General features: G+C 40.1%; 1 protein-coding gene across 2 annotated transcripts in view; it reads right to left on the bottom strand.

Moving 5' to 3' along the window:
* Positions 1 to 12,539, bottom strand: part of LOC127376648 (ras GTPase-activating protein 1) — a 29,399-nt gene that overhangs the window by 14,961 nt on the left and 1,899 nt on the right. The window contains exon 1 of one of the 2 annotated variants that reach the window (XM_051423731.1): positions 5,488 to 5,633. The exons of the other annotated variant lie outside the window; for it this stretch is intronic. Coding sequence (XP_051279691.1) covers positions 5,488 to 5,510 — 23 coding nt within the window. The 5' untranslated portion in view covers positions 5,511 to 5,633. Of the gene's footprint in view, positions 1 to 5,487; positions 5,634 to 12,539 lie in introns of those variants that run through there. 2 annotated transcript variants of the gene reach the window in all.

Below are 12,539 nucleotides of genomic sequence, written 5' to 3'. Positions count from 1 at the left end.
ACAACACTGGTTAAAATGTCAGCAGGTGAGGCTGAACTTGACTGGGCCTTGCCAGCTGGGGTAAAAAATTAACACGCTTTTCCAAATTTAGGCCACTGGTGCCTCTCAGAATGGAGTGCAGTGACTGGAAAAACATCCAGCGGTGAGAAGATGAATGAGGTGCTGCAATAGCTCTTTTCACAAGAGACCTAAAAGGCTCCCATCTGGTTTAGGCGAGTAGAGGTCTCTACTTGTAAAGAGAGCGTGATGAAGTCTGCTATCATGGAGTAGGCTGGAGAAGGCTTGCTGAAGAGGAAAGGGAGAGTTAAGTGTCTGTGAAGGGGCTTTGGGGGGATTTTGGGTGATAAGAGAATTGAAGAGGGCAATTGAGAGCAGTTGGTGAGTAGGACCAATCAGCCCTTAAGGGTCTGGGGAAGCTGGGGCAAATAACAGTGAAGAGGGAAAGACAGATGCCTGCAAAAGAAAAATGGCATAAAGCAGAGCTGGGCACACCATCTTAGGTCTTAGGTCCAATAATTATGGCATTTTATGATTTAAGTAGTTTATGCCCCTGCCAACAAATACACACACTGCCCATTATACCCTGTATGTGATGACATTAAAAGCCAAATAAAAAGATACAAACTCTTACTGCAACTAATCCTGAACCAGGCCAAGAAAGAACCAGAAGTCAAATTAGCCGAACCACAACGTCAACAAAAACATTCTGTGGTCAGAGCTAATCACAATACAACATGAAAAACAATGTGAGGGCCAGATACCGTTTCAATTGCTTTCAGCCATTCTAAATGACTAAACAGAGGGAGCAGCCACTGTCAGGCCAGCAATGGAGACAAGGAACGAGACTGGACAGATCATGATGGACAAGAAGATGCTGGTTTGTAACAAGGGCCTCTCCGCTCTGTCCTGCTTTTTCTGTCTGCTCTTTTTACCAACTCAACCACTTCTGACGTACTAGCACCAATTCAAGACATTTTTAGAGGTGTGTGGTGAATTTGACAGGCACACCCAACTCCCTAGATTGCTATTAAAAATTCAAAAGAAAAAACCCCCATGAGAACAACTATTAACCCTAGGCTGGACATGAATCTGAGTCGTTTTCCATACACACCTGTACACAGAGTTTTATTTTTGTGCCAATACAACAACCAACACAAGCAGTGCTCAGACAGTTTTGCATTTTCCTGACCTTGAAATTTGCTTTTCCCATCTGTGTGGTATTTTGCCTAGCAGAGAGAATACTGTACACATGTGAGAGGAAAGGTGCAAACAGGTAGGAGGATTATTCAAATGACTGCAAACCGAATTGTTGTAATGATCACCATCACATATTTTGTAATTTGCGCTGCTGCACATACATGAGTGAAAAAGTAGCGAGTGCACTTGGAGATGTCCAGACAGTCTGTGCACCCTAACCTGTTAATGTCGGCTGCAAAGAGACGCAGTCAGGTGGGCATGACTGTGGTGCTTTCCTAGTGAATTCTGGGGGCCTGTAATGGCATGCTCCAAACAGAGCAAACAATGTTTCAAAAAATTTTCTACAAGAAAACAGGCATGATGCCCATCAATAACCAATAGCAGCCACTAATACTAACACATGAAGGGGAACGACTGCATTTTAAATATACAACCTTACATATGAAAGCAAAGGTGCCAACTATAAAATCCATGCTCTTTTCATTGCATTCCTTATGTATCACCTTGGGCCTTTGGTTTCACAAGACACATTGTTAAGGCCATATTTTATTTCATTAGAAGGCAGGGGTGTGAAATATCTTAGACCATTGTTTTTGCATCAACCCTATAACTTTATTACTTGTTCATTTTTGGAGTTTGACTCTGTAAGCACTTTATTACATGCACCTGCTCCTTCTTTAGTTTAACTTTCTCAGCTTTAAAATGCTTGGTTCATAAATGTTTCAACACAGACCTGAAGTTTTAAAATATGGAATAGTGTTCCTGAATGTTGCCTTTGATGTGTGACTGACAGGTAATTAATTAACTAGGTTGATAGAATATGGACTTGCTGACCTCTGTACACTACTGAACAACACAGGGACTCTTACAGCAGAAGACTTATTCCAAATGTAGATGAAAGAGGTATTTGTTTGTTTTATTAAGTCCTGGCTTAAATTCATAATGCACAGTGCTTTGTTTTACTTTGGGATGCTGGGAAGCTTCACTATAGGTGTTTTGTGTAGCTCAGAAACAGGTGAGTTTTCAAATTAAGAGTTGAATGGCATCTATCATATTTTACAGTTATAGCTCTGGCTTAGGGCCGAGATGTAACAATAAACATGCTGACACTGCTGAATAACGGAATCCCACTCCATGCATCAAATACGCACAGTTTCTGTATTTTAATCCAGTATCGATTATCAGTGTTCAGCACAAGCAAACTTTCCACTGGGTTACACGTTGGGCAAGGTTGCTTTGCTGTATTTTTGGTTTGAGTTGCTGTTCGTTGCACTAAACCATACATTTCACAGCTGTGGTATTCGTCTGACCTCTTCCTCACTTTACACAATGTTTTGTGTGTTGCTGTAGCAAACCCAGCCATGTAGATTTGTTGTTATACAGTGGCTTCAGGTTATCTGCATTATTTACGTAGCCTTGTTGATTTACTTTGCTGTTCATCTAACACAGACACCCCCCAGACACCCTGGTGCCTGCACCTTCTAGAGTCAATAGTAAAATGTGGGATTTTAAAGTATTTTTGACATCATCACACTGATATATAGATTTGGGAAACCCTATTTAAATAATGTTTCCTGTAGTTTTTTTGTTTGGGCTATAATATTCAATTCTTAAATTAACTGTCCATGGTGACGGGATTTGAGTGTGTAAACCAGTCAGGAAGCGTGCTAAGATAAACAGACCATGATCATAAGCCATGACAGCAGTGATAGGATACTGTGCTACTATCAGCTTGAGGAATGCCCTGTCATGTCAGTACATGAACAGCAAGCACCACAGTGACATCCTGGTTCTCTCCACTGACGCTCAACTCAGATTAAGGCATTTATCTCTCTGCATACAGATCCCCCACGGTCAACTTTAACAGCCCAACTGATACGAAATGATAGATAAGTGTGCACAGATCCTAACGTATGGTATTATGGCAACTCACATGAATGGCCAACTTCAATGCTTACTTTACTACCTGTGAACGACACCACCAAATTTTGTTTCAAACTGCTGAGGTGAGTGAGCATGAAGAGTCACACACAGTGTCTTCCTTCAACCACTACCACATTCAATGCCCACATCCTGAACCTCACTTTAACACACAGACACAGACACACACAGACACACACAGACACACACACAGACACACACACGACACACACACAGACACACACACAGACACACACACACACACTTAGTCACTTCATCGTGATACAAGAGGCAAGGGCAAGCCTTTCAGCTGTTCATGAGAGCATACTACTTACTACGTTAAGTTATATGCATAGTTCAGCTAATTGTGTCATGCTGTCAAGAACAATATTACTGCACACTGCTGAAATCGAACATGCCCAAGCCTAGTGAGCTTGGGCAAAATGCCAAAACATAGAGTTTGGCTCCAATAAGCAGAGCAGTATGATTTATTGTGTATACAATCCTTCTGGCTATATTTTTAAGGCTGAATGCCTTCAAAATGTTGCATCACAAGGGCTCTAACAGGACAGGAGTGACATCCTGTTTGTAGATTATGCCTGTAGTGTGGAGCTACATAAACCCTCACTGTGGTTCTCTCAGTTCACAGCTTTTAGTTTGGAAAGAACAACCTGTGGCACAATGATGTTAACAATGTTGAACATGAACATTCTTCTTATAATCAATCTACAATTGTCTGAGAGACACTGTACAATTGATGGTAACATAAAATGATAATATATGATAAAATCATGGGATGAATGTTAATGTATATATGGTTGTTTTATTTTGGAGATCAATGTAACACAAATTGCCTAATCTGTGCTGTAAATGCAATAACTGCAGAAAAGACCATATGCTATTGCTTATCATGCATGTATGTAATTGATGTTTCAATTAAATAGGCAACAGCTGTTGCATACAGACATGTCTTTAAACAGTAATATAAATATGGCAATATAAATAAACTCTAGCCTACAAAGCACATGCTAGCCAACTAATGTGCACTCAACTCATGCACACAGCAATAGCAGCATAAGCATGCTGTATGCTCCCCATAGGAGAAATTAGGCAATAACTTATAATGGATTAAGAAAATGACTGACAATTACATCAATAAAAAAAAAAAAAAACCTATACCCTGCAGGGAAAATTAAAGGATATGTAAATTCTCCAAAGTGAATCATCCCAAAGTGGAGTTACTGCTAAAATAGTACAGACGTTGAAGAAATTACAAGCTACAGTTTTGGGCTCAAAATGAGGACAGTGCATACTCTACTGACCAAAATCATTCAAGCATAACTATTTTTTAAAAAGTAATGATACCCAGAGTATCTTGGGTAGGACGTAATAATTTAATAAGCCTCAGTTAATGGATTGCTGCAGCAGTTGTACATTATCCATTCATTAAAATATTGTAATATACTTATATTAAAATTAAGTTTTAATGACAATTTCATATAAAAACGGTAGAAAAATCTTTTTTTTTTCCTTTTTCCGGTTTGCTGGAGCTAAGGCTGCAGGGGCAATAAGACTAACGGACAGACACAGATTGCCATGACTTGAGTGATCTCGTCTCTCTGTCTGTCTCTTATTAAGCTCTTTTATGAGCCCTTTCTCTCCATCTTCTGTCTCTCTTCTTCATCTTCTTCTGTCTTGATGGATGCAGCTGTACTCAAACATCTCCACAGATGTTCTGTCAGCTCTCATCAGTATCAAAAAGTAATGAAACATTGCATTACTGAACATTAACAACACACCTCAGGGGAGCTTCCGACTTTCTATAGGGGGCACTGAGTGCAACATGTTTTCTACACACGGATTTAACGCCCAGTAAACACCCCACTAACATTTTTAAACAGAGCCAATGTACTCCATTAGGTTGTCTTGACATCACATATTGCCATGCAGTTACACATGTAGTGTTGTCTTTCCTGACTCCCATGTGTCAGGACTGTGAATTATGTAATTAAACAAAACTGGCACATTATACCATTATAACAAGTGTTTGTCTATCCAGTAAACACTTTAACACATTGAGGACACAAAAATATCTATAGTAGATTGCCTGTGATTGTCTAACTGAAACGTCAGATAAGCACAGTTAATTGAAAGATCTCACATAGAAGAAAGTCCCCTGCAAAATATGAAATTAATACATTTCACACTGACGATTTTCCTTTTTAACAAGCAATATTTTGAACAACTAAGATTAAACTGGAAACCTAACATAGAAAATAGTTGATAAGCAGGAGTTGTCAGCTGTTTCTACCAGCCCATTGTTAGGGAGGTGAGGTTAAGAGTTGCAGGGTGATTTGATGCCCCACTTACGCCGAGTTCGCCCTCTGCTGCATCTCCCTCCTCTGTCCCGTGGTCTCACAAGGTGCAACCACTCCACTGATACTGCTGCTGGCCAGGCAAGAACTGTGAGCACCGACGTGGAAAGCAGAGCAAAGGCAGCTCTAAATCCGTACAAGGCATGATGATGTGACCCTGCTGGTGCCCTAATACAGTCATCTCCCGTCGCAAGGGTCAATAAGTGACATCCATGGAAGAAAGATGAAGAGGAGGACACAGAGATGCAGACTGACACCCCACATGTATTTAGCTGTGGTAACTAGTTTCAGGAAAATTGAAAGATCACATCTGGTTCCATTATCCTTTAGACGCTAGAGATCGTTCAGAGACTAAGTCAAACTGTAGCCCTGTAGTCTTTGCTCCCACTTCATCCTGCTATGACTTTCTCTTTCTCTTCCCCTTCCCTGCTTTCTCTCTCATAAAGCCATGCATCATGAGCATGCTGCCTATTGGTTTTTGAAGCAGTGGGACAGCAAGTGTAGGGAGTGGCATCTCTGCACACACGGACAACTGTATGAATCGCATTTATGTGCTGCCCACGAACACTCAAATACACAGACATGCATTAGTGGAAACAAACAGCATAACCATGTGAGCTGCAATGGCTTTAAAGACTACATATATAAATAAAAATGACTTTAACCATGCTTAAAGATTAAAATACACAATGTTGTGAACCTCTCTCACTCTCAGAATTCCATACTGGTTTCAACCACACACCAAGCATTATTTTAGTAAATGAACAAACACCAGAGATTTTAATTTTAATGATTTAACTGTATGGGTTTATACACTAACCAAGCAGCCAAACAGTTTGTATGTAAATTGCGATGCCTCAACCATTTACTTATATTTGTGTGCCCAAGTTTCCACAATGGAAAAAGGGGAAAGGTGGATAGTTGTGGAGGGCTGACAGCAGCTGTGAATTGGTTTTGTTTTGCTTTGCACATGACGGACTGCCACAGCTTGTTACCTCTGTCAGGGCACGAGAATGACAGCACACAGGGGCAGACATAAACTGTACAGATGGAAAGGCTCATCCATGCATCTTCAGCCTTGCTAAGCCTGAATGCTAACCAACCATCATCAGTTTAATGCCCACCCAGACACACAGGGAGCAAAGCCGACATCTCGGCTTTCCTGCTGTGAATCAGCCTCCCTGAAATAACATCATTACATCAGTGAAAATAGGCTTCACTGTCATCTACCGATACAATATTCCTACTGTGATTTCTACAAGCAGGGGTGTCCAGTTAAAAACATTCTCTTCCTGCAGAATTTTTTGTCAAACTGAACAAACTAAACAAAACATCCACAAGGCAGACAGAACTCAATAAAATGAAAATGTGCAACACTAGCTTTCAGTTGTGTGGCTGCTCTTTTGTACAAGTAACAATACAATGACAACTCTGTTAAAGGAAAAACCTTTATAATACTTGCCTGGGAATCCATGCCTGTACTATAGTGCTTAAGCATACTGGCACTTTAACATTGTCTATGCAAAGTACACAACTTATTATTCAGCACACCTAACTAATGTGAAAAGTAATTTAAATCAAAAGTCCTGGGTATTGTCAAACACAACTGAAATGCTTCTGAGGATCCTGTTAAGGCCACAATGAATGGCTCAGAAGTCTTGAAAACAGGATGCAGGAGAGAAAAGGCAGGGCAGTGTGGGTATTGGAAGGGCATGACAGGACATTGCGTAACACATTGAAAATGCATGGAAACCATAGGCTTTGCCTTATCAATTCACAGCAAAGAGCTTACACTAATAAAAGTGGGACTGGTGTTTCAATCAATGGGTCTAGTAAACCAACCCTAAGCATGTGCATCCTACGCTACAATGGCTGGGAGACTGACGGGGCAGTTGTGTGACATGGTGCAAACACAGTTTTATAGGTCTATGTAACTTTCAAGCTAGGAGTAATGCACTGATTTTCAAAAAAATACAACAAGAAATGCCAGGCATAATACTCAGTCCTTCAAGAAAAATGCAGAGTTTTTTTGTGATTGTTGCGGGCAAAAATCCTTGATTATGCGGCACGTTTTCTTAAAAAATGCGATGGAATATGCGGGATATTTATGTAATTTTATGCAATGAAATTGCAGGAACTTGCAAAAATTGCAGTTTGATGAAAAAGAGAGAAAAAAGTGATTCCCCCAACACCCTGTTCTCACTAGACTACTACCTTAGTGTAAAGAGTCACTTCTTATTAATTCCTATGATAAGCAAGCATACTACATCACAGAAAGTGTTGGGAATATTTCTCACTTCTCATCTTGTTTTATTTCATACCTTAATAAACACATGGCTCAAACTTACAAAACATTGATGAGTCAAACAAGTTCTGTAGCTTTACAAAAGGAATATGCTACAACTTCTGTAAAAATGAATAAATAAAATATAAAAAAATTAAATGTGTGCTTCCTGTTTTACAGAGGTAGCTACACTAAACAGACATCTTCTGTTAAAATAAGTGCTTCCAATGCACAAAGTGCAATCTCTTACTGTAACGTAAATTCACATAGGCTACTACTAATATACTTACAACTGTAAGGCTTTTGAAACTAGTATGAGCTTTTAAATCTGAAATTTATGCAGCGAAAGTGCGGCGTATTTGAAAAAAATGCGGCACCCGCAAAAATATGCGGACTTTGGCTGATTATGCATTGAATTATGCGATAGGGACTGAATACTAATTGGTGGGCTCACCATTCATTAAATTGTGTAATGACTGATCCAATTCCATTAATGACCATGCCTTGTTATAAAAGTGCCATAACATTTTGGCTAGTGGGAACAATCTCCATCAGGGAATAACCTAGTTAAGCTATGTGACATGATCCTTCCTTGTGCCATTTCAAAATTCCATTGTCTCTGCCACCCTACACAAAGGGCAATTAGGTAGTGCGGGTACTCAATTAACAGTGCTGTTACTGAGATGTTTCCACAGCCAACTGCTAAATCTGGTAAACTCATTCATACAGCCACTGATCTTCAAATCCAACTTTTCTTTGCCCTTTTTCTCCTTCCTCCTACCACCACCTCCTCAGGGAAACCCTTTATGACTCCAAATCCTCGCTAATCTTCGTGGAAACTCAAAATCAACGACTCGTTTTCCAACATGCTGTTTGTTTAAGCTCAGGCACTGAGCTGGCGATTTCTAATGGCAGCAGGAACGTGCAGCGTTAGGGCCACCGCACTCTTGCCTATTCGTTAAACTATCAGCAGTATGTTATTCTTATCATGGCGCTGCATCCATTGTTAATGAATGACACTGTATAGAAGTGTGAATAAATGCGATTGCTGTTTGTCTCTCTCTCTCTCACTCTGACAAACATTTTCACTCTACCGTGCAGTGCAAATGTGCCAAGTTTAGCTTTCACAGTCACTGTGCAACACACAGTGGGACCACTTCCAACAGTGTGGAAGTTTTCCACTATCACTCTTCCAACATGCACTTCGCAGGCTGCTAACATAACTCAAAGGAATACAAGATCAGTCTTGGAGCCTGATTACAGAAGGCATACACAGCTAGCTACATAGCTGAAGGGGTGAGATTCAGAATCATTCAGGGTAGTCAGCTGTGAATGCAACACCCATTGCTGCTGGCGGGAGATTTGCCACTGGCATATGCTTATTATAGGCACAGTGAAAAAAGCCCATCATAAAGAAAACAAATGTATACATGTTGTGGATTACACATAGTGTGGATGGTCACATATATAATGATATAAATTGATTTTATGCCATAAAATGTGGCTGTGAGTTTCAGCTTATTGCCTCCAGGCTATATCTCAAGCTACGTCAATGACCGTGATGCATTTTTGCCTGAATCCCTGTATATTAGATTAGGCATCATCTAGGACAGCACCACTGGAAGAGACAGTAACCTCTTAGAGGGTCCACATATCAGCCCTGTCTATCACAGTGGATCAGTGGCACATCCTGAAGGACGGACAGACCCTCGCCTTAACTGGGTCATCATTACATGGCAAAGGCAGCACCTTATAGATTGTCTGTTTTCAAGAAGCATCCACTACCAGACATGACGATGTACTTAGCGCTCTGGCCTTGCTTATATTACCAATAGCAGGTGTTCTTATTATGAGAACACACATAGATACATTCAGCATTTGACTTCAAATGTTTAAAATGTTCAATATATAATAGTAATAAAATAATTAAGCCCGAAAGAAAGAAACTATAAAAGGGACATAAGAGCATAATTTGTGTCACTGTCGCCCTACAAATATAGATCCTACTGTTTGATGTGGACAAAGTTCAACATCTAAAAACCCCATAAGGGTAGACCTCATTTTGTCACTAGCACACACACCTATTGGGAAATTGTGGGCTAATAATGATCAGAAATGAAAGATATGTGGTCAGCTATCTAGGGCATTCTTCACCACTACAAGCAATTCACCTAAACCACAAACCCAAAACAGAGTAAAAGCGTAGATTGTGTATTTGTCTTGCACAACTTGGTTGAGTAAAACATCTCATACTCCGGCAGTGAGCGGATTCATTTTGAATTTCACAAGCGTGTAAAGCTACGTGTTAGTGAATGTGACAGAAACATTTGACTACAAGTCACTCATTGTGAAACAAGCAAGACCAAAGAAAATCAATGCCATTCATGCACAAGTGACAACTGTTCCACTGCCTCACTGGCAACCCTGAAAGCTGATAAACTGGAATCTAAGTGCAAACCCATGAAGTAGTCTGTATCCCCTTGGCAAAACTTTATCCACAGTAGTACCAGTGTTAATTTTGTTGACGAAGACTATGACGAAAAATATTCATCAACAAACCTTTTTCACAGACGAAAACTAAATAAAAACTAAATAAAAAGTCAGATATGATGATGAAGACTGTGATGAAATATAACTGACACTTAAGTCAACGAATAAATGAGACGAAAATGTTAGGAAGGGACGAATGGAGAAGAGATCCAATCAGAACAAATCTTTTTGTGGGACAAGCTGGGAAGAAATCCAATCAGAGCGAATCTTTGAGGGTAGGTTGATCTATGCAGAAGCAGCAGAACCATTTTAAAAAGCCACGGCAAATGCAGGCGCAACAGCTAAAAGAGTTTGCAGAACTTTGCACAGTTTCGAGGACGTTTTCACAACAGTTCAGTTGTTTAGACTATATTTAGTTGTGTTTAGTTGCACAGTCTTAGTTACACAGCTTTGGCTGATTTCAGTTGACGTCGCTCGTTAGCAACACGCTAACGTTTTGCAGTGCGCCCGGTCCGAGGGCAATGGCATGTCTCATGAAAAACAGAAATGTCAGAGCTAGGTCTTTGACGAAAACAAAGAATTGACATCTGGTCACACTTCACATATGACAGCAAGGACAACAAGACCGTCTGTAAACGGTGTGGAGCAAAAATCGCTGGGACAAACACCACCAACTTAAAGTGACATTTACAGACGACTCATCCAGAAATACATGCGAAGGTTAGCATACACGCTAAGGTTATTTTATCAGATAAACCACCGTGATTTAGTCAACTAAAATCTGCTAATATTTGGTCTACTAAAACTAGACTAAGACTAAAACTCTTATGATATATAGTCGACTAAAACTAGACTAAGACTAAAAGATTTCAGATGACTAAAATATGACTAAAACTAAATGGTGTGTTATTCAAAAGACTAAGACTAAATCAGAATTTGCTGTCAAAATTAACACGGAGTACTACTATATGTAAGAACCCCGATTCAAGCGCAGTTAATTCCATTTAGGGTTGTTTATTACCAGTATAGGCAAGACTGGTGAAATGTTGGCCTTCCCCTTCCTCTGTAATCTGACAGGGAGATATAGGGTGGCTCCTAAAATAAGAGCTGAATCCACACTCCAGGCCCAGTCACTTCCATATCTTACAGTATGAGGGCCAGAAATGACAAAGCTCAGCAGTTCTCTAATGAGACTGTAACAAATGGGAGGGCTGTATTTAGGTTATTACAACACCGACACACGGGTTTGAACATGTGCTTGTGTGCATGCCTGATAAATTCATGGAAATGCCTATAATTAGAGATGCAATTCTAAATTACAATCCTTAGGATGCATTTTCCATGCAGCAATCAAAAAAAAAAAGGCTTACAGTTACCCTGTTTTATGCTTGTTTTGCTTTAAAAATAAAATATCATATTTCTGACATATAATCTCACAAGTCAGCCAAAAAATAATTGAATAACCGTACTCTATTTTACAAACATAAAGCCATAACTGCTGATCCATTCATCAAAATTAAGCAGTTGATCCTGTATTAACAAAGTTGGCAGGGCAGTAGTGCACCCCATAAATATTGAGTCAATCCCTGCAGGTGTTCCCAGCACCGTGACTTAAGTTGAACTCCATACAGTTATGTGCAATTGTGAGAGCCCATGATTCAGCCATAACACAACTGGCTTTTGATACAACGGAAAAGGCACAGATAAAGATGTTGCTTATCTAGATGGAACTCTTTATCAAATCAGTTCACTTTAGCTGCTTCCTCTTACCATTTCTTCATGGCAAAACTGAGCCGTCATCTTTTTTTTCACTCATCAGCTGATTTCCTTATGGTGAAAAGTAGGGCTGTCCCCAACTAAAGATTCTCCTAGTCAACTAGTAGTCTCCAGTTTCACACCTCTCCTGTCCCTGCCTGAATCCACTGTCCCTGGAGTCAGAGTCCTGGTCGGAGCCACCGTACATCACTTGGCCTCCATCGGCTTCTCCTGTGGTTGTAGAGTAAACAAACCTTTCCCCATTGTTTGAGCTCCTAGTCCAGGTAATCAACTAAACTACGTACGCTACATAGCCGAGTGTAAACCAGCTAGTACTGTACTGAGCAACAGTCCATATTACAACAATCCCCTGATACTTCTGTTTCTGTGACAAGGTGTTATATTGTATGTTATATTTTTTCCTGCGACTATCTGACTAATATGATGTGGATCGACTGGGACTCTTCTCGGTGACTAATGGTTAAGTCAACTATTAGGGGGCAGTATTTTTTAATCAA

This window comes from Dicentrarchus labrax, unplaced genomic scaffold (genome assembly GCF_905237075.1).
Source record: "Dicentrarchus labrax unplaced genomic scaffold, dlabrax2021, whole genome shotgun sequence".
NCBI classification, from domain to species: Eukaryota; Metazoa; Chordata; class Actinopteri; family Moronidae; genus Dicentrarchus; species Dicentrarchus labrax.
This window is presented reverse-complemented; position numbering and strand designations above follow the sequence as displayed.